This window comes from Ptychodera flava, chromosome 18 (genome assembly GCF_041260155.1).
Source record: "Ptychodera flava strain L36383 chromosome 18, AS_Pfla_20210202, whole genome shotgun sequence".
In the NCBI taxonomy this organism is placed as follows: Eukaryota; Metazoa; Hemichordata; class Enteropneusta; family Ptychoderidae; genus Ptychodera; species Ptychodera flava.
Window position 1 is genome coordinate 23,235,062 of NC_091945.1, and position 22,477 is coordinate 23,257,538.

General features: G+C 37.4%; 1 protein-coding gene across 2 annotated transcripts; it reads left to right on the forward strand.

Annotated features, from left to right (window-relative positions):
- The first annotated feature begins 428 nt into the window (after window positions 1-428).
- On the forward strand, window positions 429-21,014 carry LOC139117833 (QRFP-like peptide receptor). 2 transcript variants are annotated; one of them, XM_070681074.1, is made up of 3 exons: window positions 429-513; window positions 18,793-18,898; window positions 19,776-21,014. In XM_070681074.1, exon 3 carries the CDS (start codon window positions 19,786-19,788, stop codon window positions 20,911-20,913), a length of 1,128 nt encoding a protein of 375 aa, XP_070537175.1. In that variant the 5' UTR covers window positions 429-513; window positions 18,793-18,898; window positions 19,776-19,785; the 3' UTR covers window positions 20,914-21,014. The 2 variants fall into 2 exon arrangements, with proteins under 2 accessions (XP_070537175.1, XP_070537174.1); XM_070681073.1 differs by lacking the exon at window positions 429-513 and adding an exon at window positions 6,353-6,448.
- The last annotated feature ends 1,463 nt before the right edge of the window (window positions 21,015-22,477 follow it).

Genomic DNA, 22,477 nt, shown 5'->3' on the forward strand with positions numbered 1-22,477 from the left:
ATTAATATTTCAACATTTACGTTTACAAACTTTTTATAGTTGGTGAAGGGAAAAGTGTTTTACTTGTTTACTCAACGCAGTATTTCAAACGCCGCCTGTTCAAAGGAAAAAGTGAAATGAATGCTGACGAGTTTTCTCTGAGTGGTTCGCCTGACGGAAACATCGAAGAATGTTTACACACTAACTTGCCGCTAACGCGGGTTCCAGTAACCGATCCGGTATTTGCATGTTCCATTATGTATTATGTTGGATATGTTAACCAAGAAGTGCAAGTTTTAGCGAAAACAACGTTCATTCGGAATATTGCACTGTCACGCATGCTGGTAGTCTTGGCGACTTGACGTCATATCTACGTTGAGGTCGCTCTGAGAGCGTAGAAAATAGGTTTATAAAAATAAAGACTGTGATATTTGACAACGCTGGATAGTAATGTATTCATTCCTCTTCAACTTTTCAGAGAGGTAAGCTTTGACGATCCTCGCTCGTGAAAACTAAACAAGAATCACAAAATAGGTAGGTACCATCACGTTTGAATTCAATTCATTGTGCATTTACGGTAGCACTCACTGCATTTCATCAATGAGGAATATGCCTGGTATTTCCTTTCGTCGGATTGTATAGTGAAATCGTTACATGGAATCAGATTATCGCAGCGTTAAGATCATTGAATCTTATCCGTTTCGAGAAAGGTACAAACGGTTATGCAAAAATGTCCGATTTCTCAAATGATGTGTCTGCCGTTTGGGTGGAGGACGCTCATTTACTACCGCCGTAATCCTGATAATCTAGTGATCTCAACTTTTCTAAATTACGTTATTTTTGAAGTTAGAATAGCTTGCTTCAAAATCCACGGTTTCATCTAAAAGGTATGAAAGATATATGATTACCGTTGTGGTTTTACTGAGATATACATGGCGACGAATTTATTTTCTAGGTTCAAATATACCTAAATCAATGCAGTCCTTCGTATACTATATTACTGTGTAAATATTGCATTCTTAGATTGATTCATAACGTCTTGGGGAAATGTTGAAAACATTGAAGGATATTCTCCCGACCCCACTCCTAGATTGATTCTAAACGTTTTCGGAGAAAATGTTTAAAAAAATATTGGATATTCTATCAAATGTTTGCAAGGCCCTCGATGTGTAATAAGGACGCCCGACAGCTCCAAGGAACAGATTCAAGAACATGTAAACTTTCATCGTTGAAAAATTCACGATTAAAACTTTCATGTCCAAGACATTTCTATTTGCAAAGAGGATTTATCTAGATGACTTTAAGACATCTGCAGTTACGTGCATACGGTGGTTTTCGAAACCACATGTTCTATTCATCAGAGCACGGCCTATTAAAGTTTTATCCGGTTCTTGAGGCAAAACTTAGCGGGACTCAAAGTAAAAACTTCTTTAAATGTCAACTGTGTATCCAGAACCTCTTCTCTCATCCATGCATCGTCCGATTGGTTTTCAAATATAAGGCGAAAAACAACTGCAAGTAGGTAAACCTTATCAGTAGATTATTTATTCAGTTCAAATGATAAAGTAGACTCATTATTTGCCACGCTTTCCTGATACAGTGTATTTTGTATAGCGGAACAAAGCCGATAGTCAAATCCCTCAGCGACCAGACTACAATAAATAGTCACGGTTGCAGTTGCCCCTGTGACCTAGTGCAAAAGAAAGTTTGATTGTATTCGGGTTCATGTCAATCTTGTATAAATTACCTGTAAACTGCACCTACAAGATATGCTTTGGCGTATGGCGTATCTAAAGTGATAACGGACAGTAACCCTCTCAGGATATGATGTCAATAACACTGTTTGCAAAAAAAAACGTCGATGATAGTCACCCTCTAGTCTTCCATCACGATGGCAGTGTTACCGCCATCATCATTAATCATTATTCAAAACGAGAATCTCTGGTCCATGTGATACCTCTAGAAACAATTGATCTTCTCCCATCTCACCTGCAGGAATTACATTCCAAGCGTTGAATGCTAAACGTAGAAATATAGATTACCTGCTTTAACGTAGGGGAACGCTCTTGTAAAATGGTAAGCCAATTTATCTAGTGGCGCATTAAAGGTTATTTACTTGATTATCAATCGCCTATCTGAAGATTGCGTGAATGAAAATCGAGTAATAGACGGCAGATTCTCATTTTATCGTCGTATTGCACTGTACAGCTACAATCGGTACAGGATATATATGTATATGTACCGGAACTTTTTCCTGCACGTGAGTGCACAGAGATCGATCTGTCGCGTTCGATACCGATTATATTCACAATAAAAGGTGATGCGATACATTAAGGTGTGGAAGGCATGTCCAACGAACTATTGAGTCTCTAAGGTTTTAGCGATTCCCAATAACCGAATGGGTTGCCAGGGCTCTACGGACTCAATGGTCTCCAAGCAGTGATCCGTCTATCGATTAGCTCAGTAACGTCGTGGTTCTGGTCGTACCAATGTGGACGTCGATAAATCTTGAAGCCACTGTCACACCTAAACGTAAGTTCAACTGAATAAATAAATACAGTATCTCAGGTAAGCGACAAAGAAGGCATAAACCATCAAATTATTCATCGAACCACGAAATATTTCCTTCATCAAGTCACATAATAATCTCTTAAATTAACGATCTGAATCGTACCTGCATCGCAGGGCTAGCGAAGACAGCAGCTGTCAGCTGTAGCCTGAACTCTGCAGGGCTGTGGATGTATAATCGAATGGCAACAAAAAGAAAGAGTTTGCGTCAAATGACAAAAGTTTGAAGGTATCTACGTGCGGGATAAGTATCACTGCAAACATCAAAGTTGACTCAAAGTTGCACGTCTCCGCGAAAAAACACTCGTATGCACTGACATGAAACGGAGAAAATTAAATGGAATTATATATATTATACATATATATATATATATATATATATATATATATATATATATATATATATATATATATATATATATAATTCCATATTAAATTCCATATTAAATGGACGGACCATTCTATTTATAGGTGGTGTAAAAGTTTGGCAATTAGTAGCGACATTTTGTTCGTACTAATGTATCCTCGTGGACAATTGCTATGCTCGATGCTAAAAGCAGAGCGTTCGATCAATAATAGATAATAACACAAATTACTTCTAGTACGGAGTAATGATATCAGCTACTTAAGTTCCATGCATCTTGTTCAATAATCGATGTCTTTCCGATGATTGCATGATGCAACAAAAGTTTAGTCATATATGTATGTACTGTTTAATAGTAAGTTGTGTTATCATATATGTATATTATAACCCAAAACGTACATTTATCAGGGGGATAGTTTTATCGGCAATGATTAATCGCATATTTTCTGTGATACATATCATATGTCACCTATATAAATAAACACAGAAATACTTCAAGTACAGAATTTATGAAAGTTATTTACAGATTATACAACCTTGTACTGGGTGAAAGAGAAAATGTATGTATGTTGACACAACAGTTATCAGCTGAAAGAAGAAATAATATTGAATCGACAAAATATAACTTTTCTTTATTCAACTTTTGTAGTTTAGTGCAGGAGATTAGATGAAGAGAATACTTAACGTTGAATAGAATGACCGAAGCAACCTTGATGTTTACGAAACTATGTATTTTTACTTTGCAGTTAGGAAGTATGGTTATTATGACATTAACATCTTTTAGCACAGCACAATGTGATCGATAAAATGGTCACAAAATTTTTTCGTAAATTTCAAACACGACCATCATTCTCTGAATAAGCTTTGAATCATCACACACTATCAGAATTTACATGCTCGCTCTGCTCTTTCTACAAAAGTGATGCCTAAGGGTGTCCGTTTTGAGCGCACTTCAGAAGACTTTCGTGGCTCGCTAAAGGAAGGACAAAGGCCGGGTTTTTTGTGAAGAGAATTAATCTTAGCACGACTGCTTCGTGTCCCTCGGGGATCTCCTGATAAAGTTTTGATAAATTGTCGCCGCTTCAAATTGCGTGACACATTCTATGGATTCGTGTAATGATTGTGGAAGAATACTGGTTACAACTGTCGGAATCATATTTGCTAAAATCACCCCTTCTTTGAAAAAAATATTATTAGCAATTTTTGATACAGGAAATGAAAAAAAACAAGGCTATCTTCCTGTGGCAAACAATGAATGTAATACTTATGGTTTTTGTAATTTGAGATCATAAAATTCGACATATTCCTCGTCTCACTAGTTTTAATCATCAATAATTGAGAGGTTAAAAGTGACAATGATTTGAAAAGAGATTAAATACTGCATACTTAATTCTTCTTAGTGAAATGCCAAGGCACAGCTTTTAGATAAGCAGATTAAGTCAGTGTGCGATTATTCATCAGTTATTTACAACATATCTTCAAATTCAAGAAAATATCCAGATAAGCAGATATACTACCCGGGTTCCTCTTTTAATATTGAATATTACACTGCCACAAGATTTTTTGTTAGTCTAAAGAGGAGCAGGAAGGAGGAACACATTCTCTTTCAGAAGTGCAAAATTCTGGCAAAAAATTCTAAAACTTGTCGAAACCTTCCATAGTTAATTTGAAAGTCCATTAATGATGATGATGATGATGATGATGATGATGATGATGATGATGATGATGTTGATGATGTCGATGCATCATCTGTATATACAGATAATATGGATTCATTCTTTTTTATTTTATGCCTACATGTTCTTGTAAGCTGCTAGGCGTAGATGTTTATGGGCTCAAAGCCTTTCACATCCGCCAACGCTTCCAACATTAATTATTCACTGCGAAGTTCATCATTTGGTGTTGACCGGGGCGTACAAAACGTGACGAAACATGAACCGCGTGAATCTATAAATAAGTGAATAATTGCCCCGAAGCAACATACAGACTTTTTGAACTCGCCTGCCAGGCTTCTATGTACCTTTGAACTTGGTTGATGTATTGAAAACATTCTACACTCAGTATGTAGATTTCTATAACAATCTTTCTGAGGGAGACTTAAATGCGATGACACATGAGTTGTCTATATGTGAAACGAATTACCGTATCACTCTGTGACAATGGAATGACCTTGAAGAGGAAAGATGAGACGAGCGCAAGTGTGAGATTCCAAGATTAAATGTTGTTATGAATACATTTTGGTACGAATGAAATACATTAATGATTCATATGGCCCAAAGTCATCAAGCAGATAAGCACTACGACGGATTTAAGGTAATATGGCCCTCGAAAATGAAATACTTAAATTTGTGCTCAAACTTTCTACAATGAAAGTTTTAATTATCCTCTTACAAAATCAAGAATAAAAAATTAATGAAAGCTGCAAGCAGAGATACCTTGACCTAAGCGTGATGGTCATTTTCAACAAATATATTTTTAGTCCAGTTTGTTTGCTGAGAATGTTTTATCCTTACTTACCCCGAACAAGGTATGATAAACTTCGAAATGGTACAGGCAGAAGTCCCATAAGCCCTGGAAGTTTTAGAAGGTTTATGTATTTAGTTTATGAGCTCTAGCGTGATCAACATGACAGACGAAGAAGCAGAGGAAAAAGAAGAAAAAATGTAGAACTCGAGCAATAACAATATGGCCAACGGCCAAGTCGGAGACTACATTTGTAGATTAAATCGGCATCAATTCACTATCCAAAATTATTCCAATCGTGTTCAAAACGCAATTCGACATGATTTCGGAGTAGAGCAATAAACAACATGTTACTAGAAGAATAAAACCACTGGAAATTTATCAAAACTGAAGAAAATGAAGCCGAGCATGCTTTTAAATAACAACGCCCATCGGCACCATTAGGATATTTGTGTTCATTCAGTATACAAGGTTGTACATCAGAAATATGTACACTGCAATTGTTGACTTTATTACAAATGACGACGGCTCTTCCAAACTGTTTACGAACAGAAGTCACCGTATCTGAAGAGTGCTTTATGCTCAGAACTTTCCTCGGTCAACGGTATCTAAAATAAATTGTTACCCTTCCTCTTCAGCGGAAGGTAACGAGTGATTCATGCACGAACCTCCTTCAGTATAAAGCTGATTGTCATGGATACCCAGTGCGCGAAACAATGCCGTCGGGGAAGTTGCAAGTTGCTCATGTAACAGTGACGCAGGTAAATAAAACTTAACAGTATCGACGTTCTGTTTTTCGTAAAAGCATACTTGCCGACATTGCCGGCGTAAGAACCTCAAGAAACCCTTACAGCAAAACAGGGGATATATCGTTATCCAATCAGTGAACAGAGAGCGATAAAAAGAGAGTGCAGCCCCCGTTGAGGACGCTCATCAGTTTACGGTTAAACGTTGTTCGTTTTGCGTCACTCGGTTTTAGGCAGTTATCGCGGCGCATCGAGATTACACTTCACAAAGCAGTCTTGGAGAGAGCAACATAAAACGATGTACCATTGGTGGGCCATGTAGCAAAAGGTATGTCTGATTTTTCGCATAGATGTTTGCCTTCTGATTCTATAATGACAAAGGACATTTATTAACCCTAACTCTTGATAATGATTGCATTAGTCTCAATCAGTGTATTATATTAGCAACAAGCGCCAAAGTTTTGAATTACTCAGACGGCATTCTGTGATGTAACGTTCCAATATTCGCTCTAAACTCTAATGATCAAAAAACCACCGTCAGATATAATGAAATCACGAATTACCTTACGAGTGATGATTTTTCGCCCGGTGTCATATCGTAAATATTGAGATTTGACGACAAGGCAGTATGTTGAACTGAAATATAACTTTAAAATATACCCACTTGCTTGATGTTTACACCACACTCGATCACGGGAGGTGATATTCTCCAACGACGCTGCGGTAATTCAATCACCTTGTAAACGTTACCGCGCTTCAATAAGATGTCCCTTCTTGCTTGGCTGGTCTTTGTTAATGTAATCATTTTGAGCATCTGGGAAAGTAGCGCAGTTTATAGGAACCTATAATGAATTTCATACATGAAATGAGCGTTCGTCTTCCCTGCAATGCGCGCCATGTCATCTCTAGCTGCGATTTCCTTAATTCGTTTTCTGAAACATGAAGTAAGGCAATCTTCAATGAGGTTTGATGCAGTCTCGTGCGTCAAGTTTACGAAAGCGCACTTTTTGTAGCTAGAAACATGATATTACAATGCAGATTTGAAGGACTGTGTTTATGCAAGAGTAAAGATATATTAAAATTTGTCTTGCTTAACCGTTCCACAAACATCAAAGAAGAGAGTTCATACAGTCACGGTATAAATGTGTCTATAGTTCTCTGCGAATACACACGGGAGTAAATGGTTATCTCCGGCATTTAATATCCTTGAAGCAGATACCAGCGACAGTGGAATAAGTATGTTAAAATAGTTCACAATTGCGGTTGTTATTTGGCCTGCAATGAAATGGTGCGCTTTAATCGCTGTTTATCAAAATTCCTTTCTCGTCTCGCGAGACCATCATCACACGCAACATCATCTTACATGGACACGTATATAAATTATTTTATATTAAAAACATGAAAACTTCTCAAATGTTGACGCTACTTCTTCACAGAAATTGGTTTTATTATCTCTTCTTAAATGTAAAACACGCTTTAGCTAAAGCTATTTTCGCGCGGCTTCAAGAATAGTAACAGTTCACAACTACAGCTGTACACTGATCAAGTATATTAATAGTAAACGTTGAATGTTAATTTCTTTTTCAATCAAACATGCACGCCGGAAGATCTAATCAAAGGAAAGGATGGACGTATTGACAGCACAAAATAATCTCCGTATTTAATCTGTTCAAGGTTATATATTTTTGCTAAGCTTGTTTTCCGCTTTTGATAAGTCTGTTTATAACGGTTTTTCTTAGTTTCTGTGATGTAGATCAGACCCTGTCTTAGTTAAGTCCGGGGTTCCGCAGGGGTCACAACTGGGACCACTGTGTTTCATTCTTTATTTAAATGATATATTTGGTAATTTTAAATGTGGCTCCTTAGGCTTTGCAGACGATCTGAGTTGTTTAAGATAGTACGTAGTGTGAATGACTGTTCAATGTTACAAGAAGATATCAATTACTTGTCCACATGGTCTGAGAAATGGAAAATGCACCTTAATTATGACAAATGTGTAGTACTTCGTCTTTCATTGAAAAGATTGCCAATTGAGAGGGATTATAATATTGATGCTCACAACTTGAAGACTGTTTATAGTTACAGTGACCTAGGCGTGACACTAGACACAAAGTTAACTTTTTCAACTCACGTTGTTTCAATTGTCACTGATGCTCGAAGACTACTTGGCATGCTAAAAAGGTTTGGCAAACGGTTGTCAGTGGATGCATTGCTCGTGGTTTACAAACATTCATTAGAACTAAACTCGAGTATGCATCAGTTGTTTGGAATAGTATTGACAAAGTGTACTCAGACAAACTGGAAGCTGTACAGCGTAACTTTGTTAAATATTTGTGTTATCTTGTAAATGTAAGGTTTGATGATTATTCATATGATGATATGTGTATTATGTTTAATTTACCAATGCTGTCTAAACGGCGCACTTATTTTGACCTTGTTTTTCTTCACAAATCAATTAATGCCCTTCTTGATTGCCAACCAATTTTTAATTTACACATTCCTGGGCGATCAACTAGACAGAAACGGACATTTCATGAACCTGGTGGTAGAGTTAAATTTACTAGCAATTCACTTTTTAATCGCATTCCAAAGCTATATAATAGTTTTTATCAATGTCTACCAATTTTTAACATTCCTGTTTCGAGTTTTAAAAGAAAAGCTAAAAGCATTTGCTTTTGAATTTTTACTTTGTCCTTGTTGTGCATGTCATTTGTTTTAACTTGCTTTCTTGTCCTGTAACATCATGTTATTTGTATTTTTACTAAAATCCTCCTGTAAGTGCGGATGTATATGGTTTTTAACTGTATCATATCTGTGTTGGAGTTCGAAATAAATAAATAAATAAATAAATAAATAAATGTCTGCACACCTTTTCGTGAAAACAACGCGCGAATTTAATTGTCTCCGTTTTGAAATTCAGTAAGTAATATTGAACAGCAAATTGGTGTGCTTAATTTCATTCCTCTTAATTCTTTCGATAAGATATATTCATACGATGTTTTCTTTAAATTAAAACATTTAGTTGTTTTTTCCGATCAGTCACTGCTAATCATTAATTATCAGTTACAGATACTTCAAGCCTTCTTTAATGCATATGAACTTACATGTTCTTCTGAGATTCAGCCAGGGTCGTTGCTTGTTTTTGACATTAAACGTATGTTATCTGATATTAATCAGCATCAAAGGCGCCCTTTTCGCCAGGTATTACAAAGTCTAGGTGCGTGATGTCGTACAGACATCTATGGTGCGGTTGTGCCCAGCGGTCTACTTAGCGAGTATACCATCTTTTGAAGAAGCTAATTTCACGCTTGTGTGAAATATTGAATCATACCAGACGATTCCTCATCACCAGATGCGTGTTGCGCAGACTCTACACAATCGATTATAATACACGCCTGATTTTCCATCGTCGCTGATATCCTCGAAGTGAATACTCAGCATCAGATGAATTCACTTCAGGAGACAAACGTAATTCCCCTATTTTAAAATATTCCTATCTTTAAATTGATTTCCGATTGTATTATGGTTCTGCGTCTCAATACTACTCAGCGTTATGGCTCTGTGCGTCACGAGGTATCCTTTGGAAGATTCAAAGGCATAATACAACGTTATTCACGTTAACGTATCCATGTGATAATTTGTCAGGCAAGTGTGTGCAATGGAAATATAAGTGAGACGGATATATTCAAAACTACTTCTGTATTGGGTATCTGCTTGCCTGGAGGTCACGCAAACTCCGTTGATTCGTTGACGAGATGGTGTGAAATCAGTTCATTCATGTATGGTATGATATGTTTGAAAAATTATTCAGTTTTCTGCCATCTCACGTTTGCACTTCATAGCGAGCTAATCGATGTTTTTTTTCAAAACAACTTCCTATGTTTCAGACATCCCCTTCTCATTCATTTAAAGAATGACCCACTTTCTGTAGATCTACGTTTGATTGTTTTGTGACTCCCGGCAGATATGAGCAGTACATTTGTAAATTCATTGTGGGAGGGTGGAAGCCATGAATACCTATAAACCTATACCCTAGAGGTACAGGGCCATTGATGTAAACCATTTCTGTTCAATGGTGCAAACCGGGGCTTGTGTTGGTAGAGCAACTGCTGCTGCAGATTATGATGATGGTGGTGAGGAGGAGGAGGATGATGATTATGATGATGATGATGGCAATGTTGATGACGACGATAGCGGCGACGCTGACGCTGACGACGACGATGATGAAAAGCGTCGTAAAATGCAATTTCCCCTCCAAACCAACACAAATTCAACACAATCTCTTCGATTTGCAACACGAATGAAGAAATATGAGGCTTATACAAAAAAAATTTGAAGACAGACGAACGTTTACTTATTTAGCATAATACATGTGTGACGCAAAATCTTTCCACGGGAAATATAAAATAAATGTGGTCCGTAAACCAACAATGCAATCACGATAATCTGTGCGTCCCTCTGCAATGTAACAAGTATGTGCCCGATGGCGAAATGCGCATTTCACCAGATTAAGACGCACTGGTTGAAAGATCGACTGCCAGATGTAATTGATGAACCGAAATTAAGTAAGTGGTATCACTTCAAGGCTTTGTAAGTCTGTGGGGAGACATCAACCTTTGATCCTTGGACTTATGTGATGCTAATAACTTCATAAAATCACCCCATGGTTGTTTATCCGAGATTGTATCAAAATTGATGGTGTCTGGTTTCAAATAACACAAGACTGACTTCAGGTTACTCTGGCCTATCGACGTGACGATCTTGATAATCGCAAAATGATTGACGAACCAATAAATTGTAATTGATGACACATGAGAAGGTCTTTTGTGATTCTTTGAAGAGATTAAATCACAGACTCCACGAGTCTCCTATTATAGAAAACCCATCTTGGAGATGTCGGCAAATCAAATATTAATTAGTGCAGACTTGATGATATTTCGCTTTAATGGACGATTCGCTTGGCACTTTGAACTTTTGCCATTTTGGAAACGAATAAGACTTAATGCAGTACAAGCCTGTTGCGACTCGGATTTCGCTTGACTATCAATCCGGGAATCCAGTGGCCATGTCACGGTCCTGGTAATTGCTTTGTGCACTCAATTTACTATTCTCTCACCCAGATATTCATGTTGAAATAGTCAAGTTGGTCCCACCTAATTTGAGAGGCGTAGGCAATTTCATTTGTGATAAATAGCCTATCATCAAATACTCATCACATGTGCCACCTACTTCAAACCCATTCTATCGTAAGGAGGAATGCAGGCACTTTAGAGATTTCCAATAAGAATATATGAATCCCGTCCTCTTTTTAGAGGACACACCTCCCGCGTTGTACAGAATAACTCTTGTCATTCGTCGATCGCCTTTGAAGAGATAGTCTTGGCATATACAGGGCCGGACACCTGCTTAAACATCAAAGCTATATTTGACTTATTCTCTGATCAAATATAAGAAAGTTCTGAAAATTTTCATTCGATTCGGAGTTACCCTTGATGACGAAAATCCCTCACTGACTATGATCATTGAAAAATAATGAAATTGCCTGTAGCTTAAAATGAACCATTGTACGCAATTTGTGCGCATTGTTATACGAGTAGGTCGCACGTGGTGATTTACGTAAAATGTACCCGATCAATGCAATTACCATAACAACAAGAATATAGCGATTTTGAAGTCAGACACACCCTTCATGTACTGATTGCTGTTCAGCAAAAGCTTATTTTGGTTAAGGCAGGTTTTCGGATCTGAGAATTGGATTTATATGTGGCTCCCCAGATTATATCGGGATACGTTTAGGCGGTTTTTTTTCAGATATCCGGTATCTTATGCTTCAACCCGGGCTGAAGACATAAATACTAGTCCTTGTTGCCGCAGACCACAAACCTCGAAATATACCTTCAATTGACGGCGAAATTGATAAAGACTTGGTACTGCGATTCGCATCTTTATTACATACGACAAATTCATCAGCATGACGTATATGAGATTCACTAAAGTACAGAAATTGGTCGCAACGACTTGAATACCCGTTGTAATTTCGGAAAGAAGTCGGATCTTACAGCCCGGGTACGCAGTGTCGATTCTACAACCTACTAAAAACTGCACACTCTCAAATGCTAAATTGACGTTCCTGAAGAAACGAAGCTTATAGACAAGGGTTTTCTATCAGCAACTAACAATTTTGCGCTGGGCCATCATCCAATTGTTACAGATGCGTTATTACGTCTGGTTAACATTGTCTAATGACGATATGACAATTACGAAAAGAAACGCACGCTGAATCATTTCAGATAACCATAGCAACTCGGCCAGTCAACCGACTTGTAATTTGCGTTTCAACTTTGTGGGATATGACACGAAGAAAAGATGCCAGTTAACCACAGAAAACACGAATCACGTACTCTTTCGTTGCCGTGATTTCCCGAAACATGCGAAATATGAAACGTTCAGAATGTGATATCCATATGTTGTTCAGGGACGCAGAACAGAGGATCTTTTTAGTGAAAAATTTCAATGACTATTGACATGCATAGCGTGATAAACTTCGAAGCTTTCTCCCAAAATCATTCTCGCTGAGTTGTTACGGTATATGTATACGTTTCAACAGGAACAAAAGTATACAGATAAGAATGTTGCGAATATACAACGTGCGTGACAGTATTTTATATTTTAATAAAACGTCAAACATGCATGCAGTTCTTGTAGTGTACGAAAGACTGGAATAATCTCGTCGTTGTAAAATTGCATTTCTTAACTGAAGGCCGGGCAAAATAAACCTTCCCTGAAAACTTGTTTCTTATGTCTTAATTCTTAAGAGTTTGCAAAAACATGAAGCAATTCCATTGAAGCAAGTATGTTGCCGTTTACTCGCAGGAAAAGATCCCAAAAGACTGCCAAATCTAAATACAAACTGAAAGCGAATATATTTCTTCGAGTATTAAAATTGATATTTTAATGCTTGTTATTTTTTCTTTGGTCGAAATCGCCTCGTACAATATGTTGTGCAAAGTTTGCTTTAGTCCATTATGGGCTGAGAGGGGGTACATTATTGGTTAAATATATTATAATATATAGAAATACCACTGACTTTGTGATTTTTCCATGTACCAGGGTAGGTAGGTAGGTAGGTAGGTAGGTAGGTAGGTAGGTAGGTAGGTAGGTAGGTAGGTAGGTAGGTAGGTAGGAAATTAGGTAGGTAGGTAGGTAGGTAGGTAGGTAGGTAGGTACATGTAAGTAGGTAGGTAGGTAGGTAGGTAGGTATAGGTAGGTAGGTAGGTATAGGTAGGTAGGTAGGTAGGTAGGTAGGTAGGTAGGTAGGTAGGTAGGTAGGTAGGTAGGTACATGTAAGTAGGTAGGTAGGTAGGTTGGTAGGTAGGTAGGTAGGTAGGTATAGGTAGGTAGGTAGGTAGGTAGGTAGGTATAGGTAGGTAGGTAGGTAGGTAGGTAGGTAGGTAGGTAGGTAGGTAGGTAGGTAGGTAGGTACATGTAAGTAGGTAGGTAGGTAGGTATAGGTAGGTAGGTAGGTAGGTAGGTAGGTAGGTAGGTAGGTAGGTAGGTAGGTAGGTAGGTAGGTAGGTACATGTAATAGTAGGTAGGTAGGTAGGTAGGTAGGTAGGTAGGTAGGTAGGTAGGTAGGTACATGTAAGTAGGTAGGTAGGTAGGTAGGTATATGTAAGTAGGTAGGTAGGTAGGTAGGTAGGTAGGTCTGTAGGTCTGTAGGTCGGTAGGTAGGTAGGTAGGTAGGTAGGTAGGTAGGTAGGTAGGTAGGTAGGTAGGTAGGTAGGTAGGTAGGTAGGTAGGTAGGTAGAAGGTAGGTAAGTAAGTAAGTAGGTAGGTAGGAGGTAGGTAAGTATAGTACATGAAGGTAGGTAGGTAGGTAGGTAGGTAGGTAGGTAGGTAGGTAGGTAGGTAGGTAGGTAGGTAGGTAGGTAGGTAGGTATAGGTAGGTATATGTAAGTAGCTAGGTAGGTAGGTTGGTAGGTATTAATGCTCGTATATTATTCTAAGGAAGAGTCTTAACAAAATGACAAAAAAACAGTAAAAGTTAAAAGATTACAAAAAATATGAAATAGAATTGTCCGTAACGTTAGTTGTGTGCATGCATGAATATCTCCTCTCCCTCTCTCTCAAAAAAATAACAAATACCATCAATTAGATATTATCATCAGCAGTTACAACTATTATCTCTGGAAACGAGTTGTCAATAAATGCCTGCATAAAATGCACCATAAACAAATCAAGCTTTAAATTACAAGAAACAGCTACAATTTTCCCTGTAGGATAGAGGGAGATTAGTTGCTTTTATTTACATTCGAACAAAGAGTCATTAGCTCACGTGTGTAAACACGTGGGCTAATGTCATAGCTATGTCTGTCTGCCTGTCCGTGTCCGTGGTACACAGGTACCATATGCTACTTGCAAGAACTGATTAGATTTTTGTTAGTGTGGCTTGCATATTAATGAAGTTATGCAATATCGTTTTTTCCGTACAATGGTTTTCCTATGGAGACGGTAATGACAGTGTAGGCATATATCAAGAAATACTGCGCAAAATTTCATGAAACTTTTCACAGATGACAATCTAAAAACATTATGATGATGCTGTGAGTGTCATGTCAATTATCTTCTCATTTGCATATTTAATGAACTTTTGTTATTAGTGAGATAACTCTGAAATTCCTGCACCAAACTCGATGATACTTGCAACAAATATTGATCTGATATAAATCTAATTATACTTAGAAGCATTAGGCAGTGTCAAGTTAATAAATAGCTCATTTGCATATTTTATGAAGGTTTGTAATTAGTCATATAACTCCGATATAACTTCACCAAATGTGATGAAATCTGCTGCAGATACTGATCCGACTGATATCTAACTGTAGTGTAAAGCATTTAGTAGTGTGTAAAATTAATTAAGGGTTCATTTGCATATTTAATGAACTTTGTAATTAGGTATATAACTCTGAAATTGCGGCACCCAAGTCAGTGAAATTGGGTACAGATATTGTTTTGATAAATATCTAATTGTACTGAGAAGCATTTGGCAGTGTCAAGTTAACAAATAGGTCATTTGCATATTTTATGAAGTTTTGTAATTAGTGATATAACTCCAAAATAACTGCACCAAAAGTGATGAAATCTGCTGCAGATACTGATCCGACAGATATCTAATTGTGGTGTAGAGCATTTAGTTGTGTGAAGTTAATTAAGGGTTCATTTGCATATTTAATGAACTTTGTAATTAGTGATATTATTCCAAAATTACAGCATTAAATTTGATGAAACTTGCTACAGATGTTGATCTGATAAATATCCAATTGTACTGAGAAGCATTGAGCAGTGTAAAGTTAATAATTAGCTCATTTGCATATTTCATGAAGTCTTATAATTAGTCATATAACTCCAAAATAACTGCATCAAATGTGATGAAAACTGCTGCACATACTGATACGACAGATATCTAACTGTGTTGTAAAGCATTTAGTAGTGTAAAGTTAATTAAGGGTTCATTTGCATATTTAATAAACTTTGTAATTAGGTATATAACTCTGAAATTTCGGCACCAAAATGTTGTGAAACGTGCTACAGATATTGATTTGATAAATATTTAATCGTGCTATGAATCATTGAACAGTGTCAAGTTAATTTAGGGTTTATTTGCATATTTTATGAACTTTGTAATTAGTGACATTACTCTAAAATTACAGCATTAAATTAAATAAAACGTGCTACAAATGTTGATCTGATGGATATCTAATTGTCCCATAAAGCATTGAGCAGTGTCAAGTTAACAGCTCATTTGCATATTAAATAAAGTTTTGTAATTAGTGATTAAACTCTGAGAGTACTGTGCGAAACTCATGAAACCTGCTACATATAGTGATAACATATATCTCATTGTTCTGTGAAGCGTGCTACTATTAATGAACCTGTTGTAAAACACGAGAGCATATTCAGTTCATATCTTGTTTTTATGGTAAAATAAGCTTATAAGGGGATGACTTTCGTTTACTAGTGTCGGTAATTATATCACATTGAAAGCTAAACCATATAGCAAAAAATATCCTGGTATATACAAAAGCTCGTAAATATGTCATGACTTTACCCTAATACATATAACAATGTTACTTTTTGTGCAACAGAGAGTAAAATACGGTTCAAGACAGTCGAAGCATGCGTAATCAGTCCAGTTATCTAATTGAAGCAGGTTTATTTGATGTAATTTATAACCTTAGAAATAAAGAGGAGAACATAGAAGAGCCTGAAATTTACACGAGGGTCATCAGTTTCAAAGCTACGCTTCACCGGAGAACGGTTTTCGTCTATTGGAGCCACTTAAATGTTATTTCGTTTTTGGAGCAAATCGGGTGTAAGTTGGTACCAGATTTCCGTAAATGCTAACAACGCGTGAAAAAGGAAATGAAATCGTTATTAGTCGTTTATGCGACTAGTAATTAGCGTTAGGTACATACGGACGACATTGCCCTTAAGGAATAAGAAGAGCAGATATTTGGCAGCGATCGCTCCATGCATAGGTAATACTTACGGAGCCGTATAAAGGTTTACGAAATGTGACTCACTGCAACTCTATACTGCTTGACAGAGAGCAAAGCTTCTAACACCATATGGAGCCAATTAAAACGTGGAACTTCGGTTGTATTCTGTAGGCGGGATATGGTCACACTGTCATCCATGATACGCCATTGAAAAGGGCACACCGTATTGCACAGTACAAACTGTAAATTAACAAGATATTTTACTTTTGCTACGTGTAGATGCGTCCTTAGCGTGGCTGCAAACATTACAAATTCCACTGAGGTCACTTTATCACCTGAACTAAACTTATATTTTTAAGGCTAATGATCCACAAGAGATGTTAATAATTCAAACTTCGTCCTCAGAAACACTGTGATAGAACCATTACTTTCATCTCAGTCCATTATGCCCATAGTATCAGTTAATCTCGTTGACTTGTGATTTTTTTAATATTTTGCACGTGACTATCAGAATTACATTTTTCGGATGACTAGTTTATGATTAAGAATTCAAAATTTGACTAAATATAAAAGGTTAGAATTTGCAACTTTGATTCCATTTAACGACTTTCGCCGTTCGAAAGACACAGTATACATTCGACATATTAAATCAAATTTTGAAATGATACGTGTGTCATTCTACAGTCGTCTGTCAATTTCACCCATCTTCACAAATGTACTAAACGGATTGATTCCTAACGCATAGAGTTGTGTTATAAAATTAACACTATATTATCGTTTCCAATGCCTGCCGTTGGTTCTCAGTTTAATGCACTTTAGCAAATAGTAAGAATTTATTCCATCGATTATTTACACTGAAGCAAGGAACCCGTGGTGTTTATGTGTGAAGGACTTCACTAAGTTCAACTGAGGTGACAAAACGTCTATACTGACGTGTAATGCATCTTATGGCAGTGTCGTCTCCAGCAGTGAATGTCTCGGGAAGATGTCCAAAGAAAACAGACTGGGCGCTTAAAAAGCAATTTCATGTTCCAGTATCTCGATAACATTCGAGTACACTTTAAGTGCCGATTACAGTCAGCGTAATTCGGTCTCTACGCTCTTGTCTGGTTCAACTGCCGACCCGAAAAGACTTTCAAAGATCAAAACGCGCGTTTCAAATATACTGTTACCACGAGATTGCAAGTAACGTAAATTGGTCGCACTCTTTTCGTACGCGGTATTCACACTGAAGGGCTCCAAAGATCATTTATAAGGTATACCATTCGCCTTTGTACAGATATTCAATAACTTCAGATACATGTACGCCGTGAGAAATTAGTCACCTAATAACAGATTGTCAGGAAAAATTGCAAAGAGCCACAAGCAGTTACGTCGTCACAAGCGCAAGAAGAACTTACATGGACGATATATATATATATATATATATATATATATATATATATATATATATATATATATATATATATATATATATATATATATATATATATATATATATATATAAGTATAGAGATGTCCACGTGGAGAATTGCAGTGCTCGATGCTAAAGCATATTATAAATAAATAATAACACAAATTTAAATTACTTCAAGCACAAAGTAATAATATAAGGTTATTCACAAAATACTGGGATTTATGTCCGATTGCATCGTACAGCGAAGGGTTTTTTTGGGTTAAACTCCCTAACCCTAAAACTTACAGAATTAACATTTTGTCCGACAGATCTTTTGACGTTGTCCCAGGCTCAGCCAGTTTCGGTATTGTTACATGAAGAGAGACATTAAAGACAAGAGAGATTTAAAGCAAATTTGCATAAGCCTGGTAGAGCAGTGAGAACAAGACAATTCACGCTCACCTCGGTGGTTACAGCCTTGAAAAGCCCGCACCACTTGGTGCCACGCTTACAGGTAACAGGCGCTGCTCCTAGCTATATCCAGATCAGAGTCCAATTACCGACATTAATTAGTTAACTGAATGAGCAATATAATAGGGGCCTTCCTTCAGTTTTGCAAATGATATATCCATTACCCCGCATATCCTTTAAAATAAATATGCTCGCATAGAAAAACAATTCACAATTTACAAAATAACTCCGACAGCGTTATGGTGTTTAACCTTCATCAAAATGTGTTATCATTTCTTTTTTTCTCTCTCTTGTGGCTTATTTTAGATTGGAGCTCCTCAAATGTGATCACTATCATAAACGTAAACAGCCTTCGAAACGAATTTAAGATTGCCGAGTAATACCACATCTGAAGACGTTTTTCCTCATTTGGGTAAGCGTGATACGTATTTGATCAGCCTATCATACTTGTCCATATTGTTCTAAATCACATTCATTTGCATATCGACGTTTTAGTTCTGCCGTACATATTGTCTTGGTAGGATGTGGCCAATCTTCACACAGAGATTGAAGCACGGCGGGGCAGCAGTGCTGCGTGAATAATTCGAACCAAGCTAGAGGGTTTCCGAGTCTTTGACCGCCCCCACCAATAAGTGTGGCTGCTGCTGAGACTCCCCAGCTATGTTTTAATTTTCCACGCCGCTGTATGGAGATTGGGATTTGGCATGCCGAACATGAAGGAAATGGATTAGGTTCTTAGACAAGTACAAAATCATTTTAGCAAGAATGTTCAGCAAGATTTACATCGAAATGGTTTTAATATATATAAGGATAGTTTGACAAATTTATAAAATATATAAAAATATATAAAATATAAAATTCACCTGCAACAATAACAAGCTATCATAGAATGGCTATTGCAGCGTGCATTCTTCAATGAGTAAGTATCTGTTCAAATTTCAAGTTAACTATACAGCAGGGTTTTTATTCCAGAACACACGGTCATGATGCTAATGGTTGTCTAAAAGGTACTACCATGGATCTGGCCAGAAATTGAAATAAAATGTACCCTCACTGAATATTCTCCCTACATGATACTATTTTGTCGTTTGTTGAAAGCAGTCTTTGGTCAGTGAAGAATGTGCTTAATGGGTACGACCATGTTGCCATGACTTTCTCTCTCGATAATAGTTTGTGTCACTTTCTGTCACTTACTGTTATATAACTGCTGACTTAACTTCAGTAACCTATGCTCTCTCTCTCTCTCTCTCTCTCTCTCTCTCTCTCTCTCTCTCTCTCTCTCATACCAGGTCTGAAGAGATGGTAAACACAACAACAAATCAAACAGCCCAAGGCACCGTTACTTCTGACGGTCCACGGTATCCATCCTTCAACTATGAGATGCCGATTGAGGTTCCGGACGAATACGAAGCCTTTCTGTACGTTGTTTTCTTCATACTCGTCGTAGCCGGGAACATGTGGGTGATAGTGGCTGTAATTAGAGAACCAAAGCTTCGGAAATCAACCACCAATTGGTTCATTGTGTCGCTGTCTCTGTCAGACCTCCTTGTGGCCACCTTCCAGATTCCATACCACTTCTTCTACGAGTACTTTCCGAGTGTGTTCAATATCATCAACGATAACATCGTGGTGTGCCGTACCTTCACCTGGTTCCAGTGGACGGCTCGCTGCGCCACGGTGAATTCCCTTGTCGGCGTGGGAATCGATCGATTTAGAGCCATTGTGCAGCCGATGAGACCTAAAATCACCGGGCAACAGGCAGCAGCAATCATAGCCATAGCCTGGATAGCATCGCTCGGTTATTCCGCCTACCGACCGATCATGTACGATAAAGCCGTATACACTTACGGCAACAAATCGACCCCTTATTGCATGGTAAATCGGCGTTACATCGACATATTTCTGTGGTTCAGGCTGATAGATTTTTTGGTGATGTATCTGGTTCCGCTGATTATCATTTCTGGTCTTTACATCGCTATGATAGGCACGCTGTGGTTTTCCAAGGGGCCGTCTAACGCTTCTAATCGTAACAAGAGGAGGGCCGTTAAGATGCTGTCTCTCGTTGTCCTGATGTTCGCTTTCAGCTGGCTGCCGTATTACTGGTTCACGCTGTACTTCACCCGACCACAGACACGCCCTCGATACATGTTGAAGCACGCGCTGATCTATTGGCACATCGCGCACACCACATACGTGAGCAACAGCTTCATTAACCCATTCCTCTACGCCTATTTCAGCGAGAGCTTTCGCAAAGAGTTCTATCGCATGTTCCCCTGCCTCCAGCGATTTGCCTCGACTAAAGTCGGCCCGGACTCCAACTTGACCGCGAACTCGAAAACGCGCACTGTTAAGAAAACTGAGGTCAGTACCGTAAATTCTCAGTCAAACTCTCAATCGCAGCCCTCCGGTAACGAAAGCACCGTCTAACCTCGCACTGACGCAGAAACAGTACGTGCTCACGACTAATTTCAAAATGGTCCGAATGTGGAACGCTTTCGGATGACATGTATGTGCGTTTTGCACTTCTATCGGATATATATATATATATATATATATATATATATATATATATATATATATATATATATATATATATATATATATATATAAACAGATTACTTCAAGTACAAAGTAATGAAATCTATTACTTAAGTTTCATGCATCTTGCAATCCTCAGATAGAGTGAAAGGATTTCTAGTTCGACACTCTGACATATATGATTGGGACGAACCATTCTATTTGTAGGTAGTGTTAAAATTCGACAAATAATATTTGTTTTGGTGGCGACATTTTGAAACCAACTCAGAGCGTTTGTTTAACAGTGTAGATTTGTCAGCATTGATAATGTGCAGCTTTTCTGATATACAAAGATTACATCGCTTGTTCATGTTAGAGTAGCTCAATGCTTTATCAATGATTGACCATGAAATGTCAAAGTCTTGTCCCTTATTTCTTAAGTTCCATACATATTTTGATAACTCGGTGTCGTTTTTGTATCTCTCGTTGCGGAACGACTTCATGTGATTATATATATATATATATATATATATATATATATATATATATATATATATATATATATATATATATATATATATATATATATATATATATATGCCAGCAATACGCGCTCTCAGAAAATATTGTATAGAAAATATTTATCATGAAAAGTTTAATATTCATGGAATGTTATCACGTTATTTCACTGAGGCCAAAAATAAGCGTTTCCGTTATGATTTCAGGAAATATGGATGGTCGTTCAGGAACTTTTTTCTATTTTTAATTTTTAATGAGATGAGACCTTTCACAAACAGCTAAATTTGGCAAGATCTAAAACAGTAGAGGGTCGAGGTTAAAATTGGGTCAGTTGGGTTCCCGGAAACACGTTATTTCTTTTGGCCTCACATAAAAATACAAAGATCGTGCCTGTATCAATATTTTGTACATCTTGTCGAGGATTCTGTAAACGTAAATTTTACGCCTAGGTTTCACCGAAAGTTAAAGTTCTCAACTGGAGTTCAAACACTCATCAATGTAACTTTGCTAATCAAAGAATAAAAATCAAGGGTCACCGCACGAAGTTATGAACTAGAGAGACAAAGTACTTCGAGTTCGGATACTTTCAAGATGGTCGGTATACCCTGCTCCACGGGAAATGACGTAAGTTGTCGATTGTCACTCAAAGAACGTCAAAAGTAATTTATCAGACGGTTTTCAAAATGACTCTTCATATGCAGCAGACCAAAATAATATTGTAAAGCTCTAAGTGTCCGAAAAACTATTCTTCAGGGGCCATTTCCCTTGAAGCAGGATAACTCACGGCTGAAGCGTGTCCATTATAGTATTTTGGTATCTGCAAACGATGATCTGATTAATCGCTTGGTTAGATAGATAACCAGGGAAGTCGTCATGATGTCACGAAGATGGAATTTGTTTAGGTTCGTTTAATCCTTTTTAGTATACTATTGCATGTTCAGTCGCCATACATGTT